The 20,251-nt window shown below is 40.7% G+C and overlaps 1 protein-coding gene across 1 annotated transcript in view; it reads right to left on the bottom strand.

The window, feature by feature from the left end:
- Window positions 1-13,071, bottom strand: part of CDHR1 (cadherin related family member 1) — a 59,101-nt gene extending 46,030 nt beyond the window's left edge. The window contains exons 1-4 of the mRNA XM_032804778.2: window positions 12,893-13,071; window positions 12,054-12,149; window positions 3,524-3,669; window positions 2,097-2,147 (exon numbers count right to left, since the gene is read on the bottom strand). Coding sequence (XP_032660669.1) covers window positions 2,097-2,147; window positions 3,524-3,669; window positions 12,054-12,149; window positions 12,893-12,953 — 354 coding nt within the window. The 5' untranslated portion in view covers window positions 12,954-13,071. The remainder of the gene's footprint in view (window positions 1-2,096; window positions 2,148-3,523; window positions 3,670-12,053; window positions 12,150-12,892) is intronic.
- Between the last annotated feature and the right edge of the window lie 7,180 nt (window positions 13,072-20,251).

Raw genomic sequence — 20,251 nt, 5'->3', positions numbered from 1 at the left:
GCGACCAGCCTGCTTTGAACACACTAATTTTTTCAAAGTAAATGCTTCGGACCCCCAGGACACTCAGTTAAGAGCATCAAGGGAGCGCCGTAGGGAGGGCTGTGAAGCGTAGCTCGCCTCGCGGCGGACCACCAGCTCGATTCCCAAGATCCAACTACGAGCTTTTAACTGCACAACTTTAATATACGCTTATTGGAGTAGGATTACCGGCTGCTGGCACCAGACTTGCCCTCTAAAGCTGACTATGAGCAGACTTATACAGCGTTCTGGATGTTTTTGCTGGTACTCGGATCTGCTGCTACCCCTCCGCCCCTGTTATCGTGCACGCCGGTATGAAGATTCTTCTTCATTTGAAGGAGGGTCCTGGTTCCTGGTTTTCTTCTTCCATTGGACCCCAGCTAATTTCAGTCCACCTCCTTTCTAATGTTGTCCATACTTTGTAGTCTTCAGCCTGTCCCGTCCAAATTTCCTCTTCCGGGCTATCTGCCAAAGTCTTAGGGCCCCAGTCTTGTTGGCCTCTACTGTTCAGAAGTATTAGGTCGCGGGTCAGACTCCGGGTTCGCTTACTAGTTTAACCGGGGTGTCTCTTCTTGAAATGTAGGAGTCAGCTTCACAAGCTGTCCTTGCCTTCTCTACCAGTTGCGACAAACTCAATATAGGTGGAGGTTCATTCTGCGTCTTATCAAGCCATGAAGGTTTGGCGTAGGCCTTCCTCATACTATCCATCGATGACCAGAACTCTTAGTATCTCTTCGGACTCGGATTTCCGTTCGCAACCACTTTCGTCGCCAGTGGATGATAGTCATACACATTGCGACCACGGGTGTTTTGTTTTCTGGTACTCTACTCGTAGATACCGGCTGGCTCGCAGTTGGTTACCCGATCTGGCCAGGATCTCTGCTTTCAAGTGGCGGTAGTCTGCTGCAGCCTCTTCAGCAGATCATAGTAGGCGCCTTCGGGCCTCCCCACAGGAATAGGCAAGATGCCGATCACTGATCGAGGCAGGCTCCCATAGGGCTGTCCTCTCAAAGGCCAGAGGTGATGCCTTACATTCATCCTCCCGCGTCATTTTCTGCAGCCAATGGCTGGCCTGTATGATCTGCGTCCCATCATGGCTGTGGTTCAGCTTTGTAAGAGTCTTTACCTGGTTTACCAGTTCCCGTAACACAGCTCGGTCTTGATTAATGAAAACATTCTTGGCAAATGCTTTCCTTTTGGTCCGTCTTGCGCCAATCCAAGAATTTCACCTCTAGAGGCACAATACGAATGCCCCCGGCCATCCCTCTTAATCATGTCCACAGTCACCTGAGCTCTAAGGCTTTAGGAAGGAAATACCTTTGAAGATCTGGGCCTATGTGACTTGCCCAAGTTCCCATGGATAGTTTTGTGGCACATCCAGAAATAATACCTAAGTTTTCTGACCACCAGTCCTGTGCCTTAATTACAAAACCATCCTTCCTATCTTTAAAACAAACAAAAACAACAGGGAAATGTATGGGTCTCAAGTGGAATTAGGTTAGGATATTGGTGCAGTCACTTCAATTACTCTTATGAAAATAATATCAGGCCCTTAATAATCAGACCTTCAACAACAACAAACCAACAACAAAACAAAACAAAACTAAACAAACAAAAAGAGCACTCCAAGCAACACAGAGCTTCTTAGTGCAATGCCATACCATGCAAGTTCAGTAGTGACTCAAAGGGAGGAACGTCAGCTACTGACTCTCCAACACTAATTCCTGCAACACTGAATTTTGCATTAGAGGTCTTCAAAAATTGACCAGGCCCAACTCTTCTTTGGGCTTGAGACCTACTATGGTCTCAGCCTGAGGTGACACCTTGTATGAAAAGATACCATGGTTTTACAGCCTACTTTGAGTCAGACTTTTGCCTTGGACCACAGAATCCAAAATCAGTTTGAAATGACTGTAAGGAGTTGGATTTAGGTCTGAGTTACTGTGATTTCATCAAAGAGCGTAAGTAGCATAAGACCCTCATTGGACCATGTTTTCTTATAAAACAAGATACTGTCTGAAAGGTAGCTAATGCAGAAACGATGAGCTTGACGTGCTTTGGCACATGTGAATACTCACTGTACTCAGGCCATCTGAAATACTGACTATAACTTCAATTTCATCTTCCTTCTGCAAACAAAGACAATTCATTTAAACAGAGGTCCAGTATTTAGCAAAATTATTCAAGGAGGGTTTGTGTATTTAAATGGATCGCAAGAATACCCAGAGTTATAACAGTTAACACTAACAAAGTAGGTATTGGAAAGGAAATAAAGCCTCATGTTTTGGGGCATAAGACGATCTCTAACTATTAGGGATTAGGATGAGTCTTTCATGGGGGAGGAGGGGAAATTAGCCTGCATCAACATTTTGTGGGATTTCTTGCATTTCCCTCTGAGGCATCCAATATTGGCCACTGTTGAAGACAGAATGCTGGACTAGATGGACCATGCAATTTGATCCAGCAATTCCTATGTGTGAGCTGCTGGAAGTCAGCCTTTGCATTTTTCAAGAAAACACTAACTCAAAAGGTATTGTGTGAAACTTCTGCTCATTTGGTGCATAGCAGTTTAAGGGATTTAATAAATATTGAGCAGTCTCACCTGAAAAGGATTTGCCCCCAAAACGGGTCAAATCAGAAGTTTAGAACATCTGATCTTGGAACAAGGTTGCCTAATATGCCATGTTTGGTGGGACTTTCCTGAGCTGACAGAAAGGGCTTTCATTTAACTGGATACATGTTTCTTAACCCATTTTAGTGACTTTTATTTCTATTATTTGTAATCAGTCCCAAATGAAATATTTAAGGAAATTCAACAGCAGCAGCATGGCACTGAATTGAGGGTCTGACCCCTAAGAAAATATGCTTGTGTGTATGTGGGAAAGAGCATATATGCTGAGCAATATTCATTTTTGATATCATAATCAATCTGTTCTTGAAAAATAATTACAGAGAACCCAACTCATCCTACATCTGGGAGAATCCTAAAGAAATTCAGATTCCATCTCCTAGAGTTAGAGAACCTTAGCTGCAACAGGAACTAGACAGAAAACAGCATAGGAATAAGCAGTGAAGTTTCTACTTGGCAAGAGTTTAACAGTTGTGTACTCCAGGATTCTGTAGTAGAAGCAGTGTTATAAATGAACTGGAAAAGGAGGTGATAGGTGCAATAATATACTGTATTATATTAATATGGATAGAATTAGACTGCAGAATAAGTTTACATGATTTGGAGGCCAGATTTTATGGCCAGAAGGGTCTGTCATGATCATCTAGTCTGACCTCCCCACACATTGCAGGCCACAGAACCTCACCTACCCATGCCTGTAACAGACCCATAACCTCTGACTGAGTAACTCAAGTTCTCAAATCATGACTGAAAGACTTCAAGTTACCATTTACACCAGGGTCTGAACTGACCTCTCCCTTAAAACTACTAATCAAATTAAGAACTTGAATCCATTTATAGAAACGTGCAGATGGGTACCATTTCATTGTGCTTTACCTCTCTATCAAGCTCCTCAGTCAAGGTGACATTTCCAAAGTTTGTGTCAACAGCAAAGTAACTTCTTGACCCAGTTTCATAGGTCATTCCGTAGGTCACAGGATCTCCTTCTGGGTCGGTTCCATTCAGAGTGTACACATGTGTACCTGAAAAGAGATTTAGTCATTCCATGAGACTTCCCTATGGTAACTTCAACCAGGATATGTTTTCAATGAACTATTCCTTATGCATTTAGTTTCTTTTTATGGTTACTGAAGTTTTGTAAACCAGCTCCGATTTCTAGGACTGTATTCATAGAGTCACAGAGTTTAAGGTCAGAAGCAAACACCAGATCGTAAGTATACAGTTCAATAGTTATGATTCATAATTTTCTCCCTATTGGTTAAACCCAGATAATCAGTGTGGGCAACTGGTCCTCCCCTTCCCTCAGCTGCAGAAAAGCATAAAGTTCAATCCTCTTCCCTCATAAAATTCATTTGGATGAAGAGTAGCTGACTAACCCTGAACCCAAGCAAGGCTGAGGTGATGCTGGTACGAAGAAGTAAGAGCTCTGAATGATTTGTATCCTCTGTAACATTCCCCACTACTAACGGTAACTGTCCACAGATTGTTAAACTCATCCACACCATTGGGGTCCTCCATGCTATTGGATGCCCAGTCGGCCATGGGAGCATTAAAATGCCCACTTACATCTGCAGCTGACAGGAAGACTGCTGCCCATCCTCACAGGACAGCTATGCCTCATTAGAACAATGGAACTGTAAGTCAAATATGTGGAGCCCCGTGAATGCTGAAGACAACTTCCAGAAGAGCTGGACCTGGACTATGGAACTCTCCCCTGACAGAGATGTCAGAATGACCACAGGCTTACTCAGTCACAGAACTAAATAAATGTCAACCTCCTTTCTTCCACTTAGCTTTCCCTTTATTTAAATTCTTTACACAACACACCCAACCATCCACTCACTTGCACACAAATGAATAAATCCTATAAATTAATCAGTCTAATTTGCCTACAAGATGGTCAAAAGAGATATTATTTCTATTTTTAAATACATGAGAAGATGGTGCCAGCTTGTGTGGTGAATTGACTCTTTTTATCAAACGTGACATTTCCTGTGGGAACTGCATTTTCAAAACATTGTGGGGCATTTACTGGGCAACATCCTTGAAAGTCCATTATCCTACTTTGCATTTATATAGCACCTTTCATCCCAGAATCTTAAAATACTTCTCCAGCATCAATTAACTGGGCCTGACAAGTGGTGTTATCCCCATTTTACAGGTGGGTAAACTGGGCACAAACAAGTTATGTGAATTACCTATGATCATACAACAAGTTAGTGCCAGAGTCAGAAGAAGAACTCAGGAGTCCTGAGGTCCAGTCCAATGCTCTAACCACTAGGAAGATCATTCTTTCTAGTAAGAGCCACAAACAACTCTAAAAATTAAGCTCAGAACTTTTCTCCCTTGAAATTCTGAGGGTTCCGTACACAAAACCACGCTTATGGAAACTTATTTTTTACATTGTGGCAAAAGTATTGTAGCTGAGTAACTCTACCAGCTGGGTGAACAGTGAAATTTGCTTATACCACAGACAGCCCACAAAAAGTCATTGCTCCTTCTCCTAAAGGAAGGATCATGGCTGAGGAAGTTGTGTGGCAAGGTGATGAGAAGGAAGATCTTTTTTCCTGGCTCTGTCAGTGGCAGCATGAATGATCCAAGCACAGCCCACAGAGATGAACTGTGCTCTCCTAAAAATAAACGTGGCAGAGGTGGGCTCCAGATTTAAGGATTCACACAAGGTTAGTGTGTATTGTCTGATGAAACCACCAAGTTTTGCCTCTTTCCTGGTTTAAACCATTCAGAAATACTGAGTTTTGCAAGATTTTTACCCTAAGTTATAAAGCAGGGGTAGGCAATCTATTGGATACATGCCGAAGGTGGCATGTGAGCTGATTTTCAGTGGCACTCACACTGCCTGGGTCCTGGCCACTGGTCTGGGAGGCTCTGTCATTTAATTTAAATTTTAAATGAAGCTTCTTAAACATTTTAAAAACCTTATTTACTTTACACACAACAATAGTTTAGTTATATATTATAGACTAATAGAAAGAGACCTTCTAAAACCGTTAAAATGTATTACTGGCATGCAAAACCTTAAATTAGAGTGAATAAATGAAGATTCAGCACACCACTTCTGAAAGGTTGCATCTTAAAATCATGCAGCAATTCAATATCTTTTTGACTTCTGCACTAGAGCACATGTGGTTATTTTAACAGCAGAGATAGACAATGCTGCTGCAGATTACTAGCTCCCTAGCTACAGTTGATGTGCTGTGGATTGTGGTGCTATCAATAGCAACTATGCACCATGAATGTTTTCTTGTATTTTCTCAGGTTTTGTAATAAAAACTTTTCAAAGATCACTTGCTCACTCTTCAGATATAGAAATTAAACCTATCAAGTCACAATATAATGGAGCAGAGGGCTAAAGGGCTGTGGAACATCAAGCAACATGGCATCTGAAGTTGACACTCAGCATATTTGCTTATCCACAAGGATAGAGAGATTATTTTAAGAGGCTATTGGAAGATTTAGTTAGACTGCAGTGCATCAGGTCTCATCTGTATGGCAATCTCTGCTATTGGAAGTGCTAAAAATGTGGTGTTTTCTTAAAGTAAAAGTTAAAATTTTGCAAAGAGTAATAGAGGAACAAGAGGTATGCTGGTAGTACACACCGCCAAGATCCAGCTTAACCCACCACCAGTGAGTACGAAGAGTTTGGAAAACAGGCGCACAAAACTGCAAACCAAATCATGTTTTTCTTAGGCTTTTCCATTTAAAAACTCCCAGAAAAATTATAAATATAACTTTGTAATTCACCAAATAACTAGGAAAAGGCAGAGGAGTCAATGTTATTTTTGCTTTACTGCAAAATAAAAGGGGAAAAAGAAAAAACTTGGTCTGAGATTTTTCTCAAAAAATGAGGTGTCACACTCAGGTGTCTACATCCTAACTTAGCTTCCTATATACGGGAGCTGATTTTCAAAAGAGATGAACATCCCATTGACTTCAAATGCGTTTGTTTCTGAAAGTCTTCGTCTTGATGTTACACACGTCAGGCCAGATTCTGCTCTCATTGACACAGGCATATATCTGGATTGACTCCAATGACTTCAATGTCAATGTAGTCTTTTTCTCACTCTTTTTTTGTGTCATTATAACTTTCCACTTTTTAATTGCCTCACTGTTATATTTCTCACCCTGTTTCTTCAACCTTACATATCTCTGTCCTGTCTATTTCCTCTCCAAATGTATAATTGTTTTTCTGCCTTCCAGCTGATTTCTTCTGCCCCTCTGAGACATCCTGCTGTGGTTTCTAGCATATTTGTCTGTGGCAGCTGTTCCAGTTGTATTATCTGTTTAAAAAGCTATACTGGGTGTTTCAGATGCCATGAACACTAGTGATAAAAATAGCACTTGACATTTGCAATATGTGATACCTTTCATCTATGGAAAGCAAATCACTTTAATTAAGCCCAACAATACCACCGTGCAGCAAATAATACGCCCATTGTACAGATGGGGAAACTAAGTCAAAAAGGCCCAAGATCTCACAGCAAGCCAGTGGCAACCTAGAAATCCTGGTTCCCAGTCTTATACACTAACTACTCTTTCAGGCAGGGATCTCCTTTTTGTTGTGTTTGTATAGCACCTAACTTAATGGAGCCCTGTTCCATCATCAGGACTCCCAGGAATTGCCCCAGTACACATAAATGACAATAATAATATCACTCCCAAGAAACACATAATCATCCAGTAGACAATGCAGCATAAGGGCTACAGAAGAAGAATTTTATGCAAGTGTGTGGGAATGTATTTCAACATGAACTTGTACAAATCCACCCCTTCCCACTGAACTATCTGCAGGATGGAAACTAAGTGATCAAAAACTCAGTAAGGTTTTCATCCTTTGCAGTTTTCATCCTTTCTGGGGGGAAAAGAGGATATGCACGGAGGGAACACCACTGTAGGTCAAATATTAGCCATACAATCTGGCATCTTCTTTGCAAGCCTATGCTCTAGTCACATCAAAAATCTCTTATGAAAATTGAAGCATTTTACCTGCTGCAGTTTTTAGGGACTTTCTTATAAGGGCAGCAGGAAATTTCTACTGCTGAAGGTAATATGAAACACTGACATTCATGTCAAGTCTGAGATTTCTGAGGTCTCCCAATAGGAAACAATGGGGTTCATTGATCTTTATGCCCTACTGTTTCCTGAGCCGTTTTTTCGGGTATAACTGATACACTTGGTTATGTGCCATTGAAATTGAATTGTTTGATTGCAATTTCTCTTCCAGTTCAGTCTCAGCTCCTAATATTGGATGAGTTATATCTGAATGCACAAGCTCTCCATATCATTAACACCCTGGGAACACTTCCCAGCACAGTGTTAACACCAATTAAAAAACTATACTAAGCATGCTGACTCCACTTGGTGAAAAAGAAGTAAATTAAAAATCCAACCAAAATCCTATCAGTGGGTACAAGCAAACAGCCCCATCTTGTCATAAACAGAAGCAAATAGAGTATTATTCATATAAAGACAGGGGAAAATACAACAGTAACTGACAAAGCCACAATCTGGCCCTTTAGCTGCAACCTCCGGGACGGCAGGATCTTTGCTTAGTGTAGCACTCAGCACACAGGCAGAGCTCAATAAACAGCACATTAGCACTGAAGCAGCTGCCCCCTATGGATCCTTCATTTGGGGGAGCCTTAGAATAATAAAATCATAGAAATGTAGGGCTGAAAAGGACATCAAGAGTTCTTCTAGTTCAGCCTCCGCTGTGCTGACCAAGGCAGGACCAAGCGTACCTAGACCATCCCCGACCGATGTTTGTCCAGCCTATTCTTAAAATCCACCAGTGATGGGGATTCCACAACCTCCTTCGGTAACTTGTTCAGGTGCTTATAGTATCAGTACAGTTAGAAAGTTTTTCCTAATAATCAACCTAAATCTCCCTTACTGCAAACTAAGCAAATTACTTCTTGTCCTATCCTCAGTGGACATGGAGAACAATTGATCACTATCCTCTTCATAACAATCTTTTACATATTTGAAGATTGTTATCAGGTTCCCCCTCAGCCTTATCTTCTCTAAACTACACATGCCCATTTCTTTCAACCCTTCCTCATAGGTCAGGTTTTCTAAACCTTTTACATTTTTTGTAGCTCTCCTCTGATCTCTCCAATTTGTTCACATCTTTCTTAAGGTGTGGTACCTCAAACTGGACACAGTACTCAGCTGAGGTCTCACCAGTGCCAAGAGATAGGAGCAGTTACCTCCCGTGTCTGACATATGATACTCTTAATACACCCCAGAATGACGTTTGCCTTTTTCACAACTGCATCACATTGTTGACTCTCATTCAGTCTGAGATCCGCTATCATCCCAGACGCCTGTCTGCAGTACTACCGCCTTGACAGTTATTCCCCATTTTCTAGTCAGCATTTGATGTTTCCTTCCTAAGTAAAGTACTTTGACTGTGTCTTTACTGAATTTCTTCTTATTGATTTCAGACCAATTCTCCAATTTTTCAAGGTCATTTGAATTCTAATCCTGTCCTCCAAAGTGCTTGCAACCCATTCCAGCTTAGTGTCATCCGTAAAATATTGGTGTCATCCATGGAAATATTGAATAGCACTGGACCTAGGACAGTCCCCTGCGAGACCCCACTAGATATTTCCTTCCTGTTTGACAGTGAACCATTGAAATTATTCCGAGTTTTTTCAACCCATAACACATCTAGACTATCTGTTAAATTAGTAACAGAGGAATGCATTGAATTGGCCTGCAGGTAAATTTGATTTTATTTTCTCATTTTTCTTCATAGCACATCCAAGTTCTAGGCAAGACTGGAAAGGAACATACCGAAGTACTGCCAGAATGGATGTTTTCAGATACTTCCAACCCACTCAGACAAGGAAATCTCAGACCAGAGAGGCTTGGAGAAGCACTTAAATGGCAGGTCACTGTCTCTTGGCTTCTGGACAGCAATCCCATGTCTCCCCTTATGAGAGCTGCCCAACATCTTCTTAAGTTTCTGAGCCTAGCTAGTTGCCTATCAGAGAGGCACTTCTAGCTGGGACTCTGAGACCACCTGAGATCTAAGCCAAAAAAACACCTCCCTCTCCTGCTCCTAACCACCTACCAACCTGCAGCCCCTGCCTGGGGTTTAAGTGATTTGATTATTTTTGAGTGAACCCTTAGCATCAAGGTGAATTTCATCCTGTCTGAAATGGCACAAGAGTCACATTTTGCTCCATTGTATACTAATGGATTTTCAGTCCTCTTATAGGCTTGGTCTGTGTTGGGATTTTGCCTCGATTCCAGTAGTCACTGGCCAGCCACTGATGTAGCTTCCCCAGAACAAACCCCAAGTGTAGACAAGAAAAGCTGGGCTCTGCCTGAGTGTCAGGGGTAGTATCCACTGTTGCAAATCACAGCTTTCCTGACTGCACTGGGGGTTTGCTTGGCGTGGGTACACTGGTGCTGGCCTTCGATTGCTGGATTCAGAGAGCAAATTCCCACTGGTTCTGCAGCTTCAGTCTGCTTATAGACAGGTTTCAGAGTAGCAGCCATGTTAGTCTGTATCCGCAAAAAGAACTGGAGTACTTGTGGAACCTTAGAGACTAACAAATTTATTTCAGCATAAGCTTTGGTGGGTACAGCTCATTTCTTCGGATGTTCCACTCTATGCATCCGAAGAAGCGAGCTGTAGCCCACGAAAGCTTATGCTGAAATAAATTTGTTAGTCTCTAAAGTGCCACTAGTACTTCTGTTCAGTCTGCTTATAGTGAACCTCAGGTTCACCACAGGCAGTCTCCATCTGAGCTAATTACACTGGAAAATGCATCACGTAACACTATAAGCTATGTGCTAGATGGTACATTCCAAGGATGATCATTCCTTCCCCTCTTCTCTGGTTGATGTTGCCACTCTCCCATTGGTGGGAAGAGCTGAAGAAGAAACTCTGATCCCCCATGTCACAGGGCCCAGGAAGCAGTAAAGAAGACTCAGACTATGTCTACACTATGGCGACTGTAGCAGCACAGCTATGGCACCATAGCTATGCAGCCATAACCTCTTAGTGTAGATACGGCCTACAGCGATGGAAAGGGTTTTTCCATCACTGAAGGACCATCAACCTCTCAAGCAGTGGAAGCTAGGTCAATGGAAGCATCTACACTGAGGTTTAAGTTGGCATAGCTACGTCACTCAGGGATGCGGATTTTTCACAGACCCGAACAATGTAACTATGTAAACCTAAAATTCATGATCCAACCTAAAACTTGAGTGTAGACCAGACCTCACGCTGGCGTTGCTGTAGTCTGCCCCCACTAGGAGCGGCCCTTTGTCCTACAGCTGCAGAAACTGAAGAGAATCTATGCCATCACTCCCAAAAGGAAGAGAAGGATCATTTTTGCTACATTGATCCTTTCCTGTTAGAAAGAAATTCCACTGGCTGTATCTTCACCACCACTGAAATGCAGATGTGTCTGAAGTGTAAGCAACCAGTACATAGCACTCCAAACAAGAGGGGGCTGGGGATACTTTTCCCAACCACACCATGACAAACACCTCCTGTTACAAAACATGCCTAAGAGACTTTAGGGTGAAATTTTTCAAAGCATGGTGTTGCCCCACTGATGACAGTGGGAGCAGAATTAGGCCAATGCTGGGCACTTTTTAATATCTCACTCACTTTAATTCCAACCAGAACAGATAGTGCCTACCTTTTATGGTGCTCATTCAAAAGCTAGTAACTACAGCCAGACAAGAGTAAACATAAAACAGAGTTCCAGTGCTGCATTTGGATGTATTGCTACGTTATTTTTTTTTAAACCATAAAACCTTTAAAGTAGAGCTGGTTGGGAAATAAAATCTCCAAAATTTTCAATTAAAAAAATATTTTTTTACCCTGGTTACTCAAAAAAAAATTATCACAAAAATATTGTGACAGTAAATGTTCAACCATTTCTACTTTAAACATAAAAAGGATGATGATTATTTGAAGAAAAACCTCGTGTGTGTTCTCTCTTATTTTCATTTCAACGTACAGTTAAGCTCTCATTAATAATTATCAACAACATTGTTCTCTTCCCATAAACATCTGCCTGGGCAGACAAGAATCTCTCTTAATATCACAAATCATTTATGACCTCACAACACACATGCTGGATGATCTGGGTGAATCAGGTGACCAATAGTGTGTGAGAGAAGAATAATGATTTTAAAATGCAGTTTGCAGTCAAACAAGTCATTTTAAATGAAGCGAAGTCTATAAAGAGAGAAAGAATAACATTTAAGTTCATCAAAGGTAAAGCTACTAGAACATTTTGGGCATATGTTAATGAATACTGTAACAAAATAAACTGTATGCTTTCCCATTCCTCTGTAATGATTCAGGCAACAAAGGACAGCAATTTTGGAATTTAAACACATTTACTGTGATACTGACCAACAGGTGTGTCTTCTGAAAGGCTGAGAAGTGCCATGTTCCCATTAGTGCTGCTGGCTCCATTATCAAAGAAGTAGGGGGCATAATTTGCCTGAGCTGCAATTAAAACAAAGCAGAATCCAAAGAAAAGCACTTCATAAACTGCAGTAACTTAGATTTCCTATCCTGCCTCTTCTGTGTACAAAAAATGATGAGTCCCTTGGGAAATAATGTGAGTTGGTATGTAACATATCCAATTACACTCATGAACTTTTTACCTTTTAAATTATATATATGTTAAATTGCTCCCCTATGGTGGTGTACCAATAATTCACATAAATACCGCACAGCAGCATTTAAAGAATATGAGTGTAGAAAAAAAGAACTAAACAGGATGTGTTTAAAGAGCCTCAAACATTCAGAAACGGCATGTTGCAAAGTAACTTTCACGCTCATTCACCATTTCTGTATGCAGTTCCCATACACTCTGTGTGTCTATGTCTGACACCCGGCCAATGGCTAAGTAATAACCTATCAATATTTTAAACATATTTGGAAATTACACCTACTGAATGAGCAATAAGCCATAATTAAATGTTACTTACTTGCTGCCAGACAATAAAGTTAAAGAAAAAAAAAAGAAAGTAAATTAGTTGTCATTCTAATCACTAATAATTAAAAATCAAAAGAGCCCATTTGAAACGAAATTGCAAATATGCAAACAGGAGGAGGGGGTAACGTGCACAGTGACCAGTCTCTCAGGAAACAATTTCAGGACCACATTATCCATCAGTAAGGATTACTGTAGGATATGTCATGTCCTTTTATTTGTTTATTAACAAAGAGAAAGCCGTACTCACCCAGGCAAACATGCACCAAATTGAGAAATAAAGATGGGGAGAAATGCCTCACATGCTTCATCCCACTGAAGGAAAGGCTAATTTCTTCTCTGTTTCAAAGGTGTTTTGTTTTGGTTTTTTTTGTCTAAAGGGACTTGCAAAGTCTCCTTCAGACCTGTGCGGTGGTGAAATGTGCAAGAGGCAGTAACAGATGTTAAGATGTTAAGCGGATGACACGTCTTAATTTCTGAGGAATTTAAAGAAGCTCCTTCCTACCATCTAATTAGACCAATTACTTTGCAAGGAGCTGTGGGACTCATTTCTGATACAAGGTTGGGAGGAATCAACATCATTCTCACAGGGTCGGTTGTTTGCACTGTATTTAGGTTACCTAATGAACCATTCTTCACTGCTTGAATATAGAAGCCAGAAGGCAGGTAAAGTTGAATTTTTAAAAATGTCTTGTTTTCTAATTTACTCCTCTGCTTTTCAGAACTAAGAGGGATTTTTATTTATTTTAGATTTTGGTTCATTGAGAAACAAAGGGGTAGGAACTCAAAACAAATGCATGGTACATTAAGCTTCGATACTTTAATATCAATACTTTAAAGGAGGACAGTCATCAATTACAACAGAAAATATCATAGACAGAAGCCAGCGATGGGTTTTTTTTATTCATGAGATGGCCTAAAGATTTGTTTTTTAAATGTTTGGATTTCAGTTAAGTTTCATCTTTTATAGCTGGTATATAACTTATAATTAATACCCTGAAACTTTAAAAAAAAAAGCATTCCAAAGAAAATATTAATGAAATAGGTTTTTTTCTCTTTGTTTTCTGTTTCATACAGTTAAAAGTGTATTTCATGCTACACAAATATATAAATATTCAGTAAATTCGGGGGGAAAGAAACCCACACTGGAAAATACATATAAACCAAACATAAGAGAAACTTGGCAAATGGTAATAATTCCTAAAGGGAGATGTTTAAGCAGCCTTTTAGCTGTCAGCTTGATGCAGAATTCTTTCCCTTTAAGAATGCTCTAACGTATTTTAATGATGTTTTTGAATTTACAGAACAGCACACAAAAAACAATCCCCTCAGAAGTTAGCAAGAAATTAACATAAGTCCTTTTTCTCTTTGCCCAGGATTTTTTTTTTTAAATAAACCATTTTGCTACTCTGGTGTGATCAAAGTTACTTTTTCTTCTGGCAGACATGAACTATATACATTAGGACTGAAAGTGAATCGGAAGTGACGGCGTTAGTGAAATCAGTCCAGTTTCCAGTGGACAGGTAGCCACGTCACCATACCCACACATCACAACTGCACTATCTAAGCACTCTTGCTAGCAGCTCTCAGTAAAGGCAGAGAATACCAACTGATCATGGAGAATGAAATAATCTCTCTCTTCCTAAAGGTAGTTCTTTCTAAAGCATACCCCATGGTCTGGATCCAAAGCACAGCATTTACACACGTGCTTACCTTCACGAGGATTACTCACAAACTTCCGTGCTTTGCTGGATGGAAGCCATTGCTGATGGGAGTAGGACTGATCCTTGGTGGTGTTGCCGGCACAAAGTGCCCGAGGGGGGCAACAGCAGGGGGGTCCGTTGCCCGGTGTGCACCACGCCAATAAACACACCTAGATGGAGAAGCAAAACACAAGTTTATTTGAGCTCAAATATGGTGCGAGGGAGAATGCAATCTCAAATCCTGCACACTTAAAACAAGCAGTTTTTTTCTTTTATATTTTAGTTGTTTACTACAAAACTTTTTCTTGCTAACTAACTGATCTTTCACTCCCCCCCTCCTTTCCCATCCAGCTGCAGTATCTTTTCTCACTCAATCTTTTTGTCTTTCCCCTCGCTCTCCCCTTTCTGCTGCAGAGACATGTATGCTGTATCTAAGAGTGGCCTTGAAACTTGCTTCAATTTAGCTCCAGTGTATTACAGCAGGGAACTGGCTATTACAATCAGAAGACTAACTGCTGACATTGCATTTTACAGCTATTAACACATTTAAGTTACATTAGGTTACACAAAGTGTTAAACATGGAGGAACAATTGTTCATTGAGGCCTGAGCAGGAGGGCTTTATCGACATTCGTGGTCTTCCATTTTCCCGAGTTACCTAGATTTATGCCTAGTGACACCAACAACTTCCTCCTTTGAGAACACTCAACAAACTTTTGGCTGAGTGTTCTTACATTTAAAGAATAACATGCAATTAAGCTCTAGGGAGCTGGAGTGCTTTACAGCAAGCAAACAAGAGAAAAGTAACGATACGCAACACCACACCAGTGAGCAGGAGGTGAACAATGCCTTCCCCTAGTCCCCCCAGGTTGGGTAACCAGCTTCAGAGGGAATTAGAAATAGTGGATTCCCTTTCCTGGGCCTTCCACTGTTTAAAAGCCTGTTTGGCTGACAGGATGTGCTTGTTAATATTCTGTGCGTTTTCTGGGACATAAGGACAGCATTCACTTCCAATAAGGGCGCACACCCCGCCCTGGGAAGCCACACTTCCACCCAGAAAGTGTCCACATATGTCTCCATGATTACAGATTAGATGGTATTCCTGATGCGTCTGTAAGGGCAGTGGGCCAAGTCTGGTACTTAAGATTACTTCGAATGGCCATCGGCTGGTCATTTAGGAAATCCTGAATTCCTAAACATACTAGATTTCACTGCAATGCCTTCCCAGCCTCAATGATATTTAATACCATTTTTTTTTTGGTGTTAGTACTATAATACACCTGTTATTTAACTATTTTTAAGTACTTTTAAAAGGCATTAACATTAATAGCATAGGAGGGAGGGTTACATTATTAGTTACTTTTCAGGACACAGGGCGCAGCCTGTAGAATAAACCCTAAAATTCAATTAATACTACATTTCCAAGCATGAGTCCCACAAATTTTTTTCTGTCAGTGTATAATTTTTTGTTTTTTCACCAGGGTCAGTTTTTAATGTCCTTTCTAGTCAGGGATTTCTGGACTTTGGCAATTTCAGTGGAGTGAGTGTTCCTTTTTTTTTTTTTTCCAAAACAGTCATGGTGCAGCATTTTATAGGGGAGAGGCTACTAGCACATCACCCTATAATGGTTTTGATTTTTTTAGAAAAATTTAAAGGCACAGTAGTTTTGTCAGTGGACAAGGGAGCGGTTACTAGTACTTTACCTTGTCCTTTCCGCCTGTTGTCCAGAAGGCACAGTGGAGCTAGAAGGAGAAATGGCTAATCATCAGTAGGAGAATTCTTCCGTGGTGGAAGGGTCTTTTTGCAGTGAGAATCATGGGTACAGGCAGTCAGTTTTTGCCACCTTACAGTTGTGTTGGTAGTCAGCAGGGCTTGATAAGGGCCTTTCCAGCATAGAGCCAAAGCAGTCTTTTGTTGGTGGACCTTTACATTAATCCAGTTTCCTGGTTTTAAGGAGTGGCAGGGCTGCTAGGGTCTTCGGTAGCGCTTCTTTACCTGTGAAAAAAGAAACTTAACACATTTTATTAGTGCCTGGCAGTGTTTTGCAAACCTTATAGCTGTGTGGGCAAATTTAAGCCCTCCTTTTTTTGATTGTTAGCCAAGTCTTGACTGTGAATGGAGTCAATGTTTTATTTATAGCCTGAGCTTGCTAACTTTTTTTTTTTTTTGGCTTTTTTTAATTTACAAAGGAAATTTTTATTTTTTATTTATACACCTTTTTTTTTAATAACGAACACATAAACATTGCTATTATACAGTACATTAGTTTTATTATTTATTGTATGCCATATATAATATACCTTTTTACTAAAATAACTTTATTATAAAACTTTGGAGCAACAAGCCAGGACAAGCACACCCACTTTGAGGAGTTCATTTAATTTAACCTTTAATTTAATAGCTTTTTATCATTCCCAAGCCCCTTGGCTAGAAATCTGAGGTAGCCAGAAAGATTTCCTCTACAATATGGGGAGTGGGTTAACTTTTTATGTTCTTGCTTTTAAAGACTGTTGGTATGCAAAGTTTAATAACAATTTTTGCAATTAATACTTTGGCCAGTGAAATTTTTTTTTTTTACTTAAGGAAATGCATTAGACTTTAGTATATTCCAGTTTTTTGATTTATTTAAACACTTTGTATTTTAAGTTGAATAAAATAAGTATTTGCATTTTAATTTAACTTTTTTGCCTGATTTTAAACCAGACCATTTCATGAAAACACTAAACACAACAATTCCGGCCACAAGACAAACACCACAAGACAGAACATAGAACACAAAACATAATTTCTATTGTGCCAGTAAATGCATGGTACACTGAATGCTGTTCAGCTGGCATCAGTTTTTTCTGATTATCTGAAAGACAAAAAAAAAACAACAAAAACAGAGGACTACCCCTTCTGGCAGACAATCATTGCTAAGATATAAAATGCCCTTGTTGACTTCAGGCAAAACACAGGATTACCCCATATTTTTGTATGTGTTTAGCCTGTCCAAGTCAGGATAAAGGAGGAGGGTGGGCGGGTGGGGGGCGGGGGGCGCGGGGGGGGGCGAGGGGGGGGGGGCGGGGGCGGACGCCAACAAACAGAGACAACAGAGATTTACCCTGGAAAAAGAAGGGTCTTCAACTCGAAGATGCATGACGCTGGGTGGTGAAAGCCGTGAGGAAGCCACTAAGCTGATTACCCTTCTTGCAACCAGGAGGATTATACCTGGAATCAGCTAGAGCGAATGGCCCAGGATAGAGGACTCTGGAGATCTGTGGTTGGCGGCCCATGCCCCGATTGGGGTGACGGGCATGAGTGAGTGAGTGAGTTTCATAGGCAGCCCAGGTTTCAGTGGCTTCTACCTTATCAGTTAGATAAGTTGCATTAATACAGACAGTTTCTGGCTTGCTTTTGGATTCAAAGCTATTCACAGCTTAAAGATTTTTACCTTAAAAGGGACATGATTAACTTTACTAGAATTTTGATTGCTTTTTACTTTTAACTCCTGCTTTTAAACATTGAAAGAAAACATTACCACTTATAGCACCCTTAGAGCCTAATAAAATTTTAATTACATAGCACTGTATACATTCTTTAGCTAATTTAACCAAATTGTTTATAGTCAAATCAAATGATTGCAATCCAATAATTTTTTTGCCTGAACTTATTTACAAACATTTTAAAAACACCAAGAACTTTTTTTTTAGCATTTTTATAAGGTCCAACTGCTGTTCCCTTCAGCAACTACAGAGTTAACTTCTTACTTTTTCTTAAATTACTTGCTTGTTTTTTAACAGCTACTTTTATTAACTTAAATCACTATTTTAAGTAAGTCCTGAGTATTTGAAATCCCCATGCTTACACTTACTTTTTTTTTTTTTACTACACTTTTAAAAGTTTTTAACTTGTTTTTTAATTTTTTTGTTTGTTGCCTGCCTGCCTGGGCCCTATCCTGCTTTTCTTGCTGAACCGTCCCTTCCATGGGCACCAACTTGTTCCACTACCAGTTTAGCTAGGAGGGTGGGCTTCTTAACTAGCCGCCACCCCTCCTCGTCTTTTTCCTTAAACATTTTTACTCACAAGACTACCCGAGTCCTTCCTCATGAGGCTTGCCGCCTGAATAAAAATACATGGCCCATTGGACAAAGGCCATTTACTTAACATATATTTAAACCCCTTTAGAGGGTCTACCCAGAGACCCACTCATCTGTCTGCTGACATTTAAACAGAAAAGAGAATTACACAGAGAGCAAAGGAAATTACAGTCTAAGCCAGGTTTTCCCACTTCTATAGACTGACCACTACAGGGGACGGGACAGAAGGATCTCAATTCGACCTCAGAGCTTTCTCGCACACATGGGTTCCACTCCGAGGAATTACGAACGAGAGATTCAGTTCCGCCCACACTTCTAATGTCCAAAAGAACAGAGCAGAAAAACAACAGTAACTGGTTAAACAGAACAGAACCAAAACCAGATAATGTTTCCTTATTCTATAATGCTCACTTTTACTCATGCAGTTCTCAACATACAACACCAACAGTACCAAGTAAAGCAAACACAAAATAACAAGAGTAAAACAAATAGATGGTGTAAATTTTGCAGGGTTCCCCCTTTTAATTGCTCACCAAACTGTGACAAATTTCTGTTACCAATTTGTCCCTCGTGTCAGGTGATCAGGCTGACACTACAGGATCATTGGGGGAAGATAAAGAAAACACACCATATAACTGAATTTTTAAAACTCCATTAATAAAATAATAAAACAACAACAGAGAGTGTTGGGAATGCTTCCACATCACTCAGGAAAACATTAATGCCCCCAAGACCTAAGCCCCTTTCATACTCACGCACATACGTTCAGACTGGCCACTTCTGTACATAATGTTCAGAGAAGGGGGAGAGATGGACAGGAGATTATCCTGTATACAGCTTGTCTAGAATTTTTAACGTGCTTCCGCTCTTGGGAGGGCTGTTCTTTTACACCCTGGAATCTCCTGCGGCGTCTTTTTCAGAGATTCCAGTCCAGGTTGGCTGCCTGTGGCTTCTTTGGTGTCACCAAGCCACACCGGCTCCGGGGTCACAAAAGCACACTGTTGATCTACTGAGCAGTTAAGCTTGTGCAAATGTAATCTCAGTTCTGTAATGTAGCTGCCATATTTTGGTTCGCTCTATTTTTTTTTTCCACAGCCAGCTGGGGGCTGAATAGCAGTTCTTTTTTTGTACTTAAAGCATAGTCTGCGTTGATTCTTGACCTTGAACGCAGAACAACCTTTTTTTTATATCCCGGACCAAAGATGTATTTCACACTTAACCCGTTCCTTTCCCAAAGACAATTTCGCTCACGTTGTCTCAGGCTTTTGAAGATTAAACGGCTCCGCTAGAGATATATGATTCGTTATTTTAAATGAAAGACGTACCTCTAGAGGACATTGTTTTACTGGATTCTTTACACGTGTAAATAGGTTCCAATGCGGGGTCTAAAACCTGCAGGTTTTGAACCATAATGTACGTACATTCGTACATATGCTGGGGTACGCTTAGGGGTGAAGGAGGGAACGTTCAGTACTGTCCCAACTCATGTCCACACACCCCAAGGTGAACCGGGTGCCTGTCCGGCAGTGGCTCATAAACTAAGGATTTTTCCCTTACAGGGATCTCACAACAGAGAGGCTAACGAGGCGGGCGCATGACCCCCAACACAACCTCCTTTCAGCAAAGAAGCGTCGCTGGTCTCTGGAGACGGCGCCTGCTATCTGATTGCATCGCAGTGAGATGACAGACTGTCAGTAGCCCACAACGGAAAGGAAAGGGGCAGGGAAGTGGTACGACAACCCTGCCTAGACCCAGGTAGCATTCATCACCGACGATGCAGGGACCAAGTCAGCCCACCATGTCGGCTTCTAAAGTCACTAGTTACTGG

The sequence above is a fragment of the Chelonoidis abingdonii genome, chromosome 15 (assembly GCF_003597395.2).
Source record: "Chelonoidis abingdonii isolate Lonesome George chromosome 15, CheloAbing_2.0, whole genome shotgun sequence".
In the NCBI taxonomy this organism is placed as follows: Eukaryota; Metazoa; Chordata; order Testudines; family Testudinidae; genus Chelonoidis; species Chelonoidis abingdonii.
This window is presented reverse-complemented; position numbering and strand designations above follow the sequence as displayed.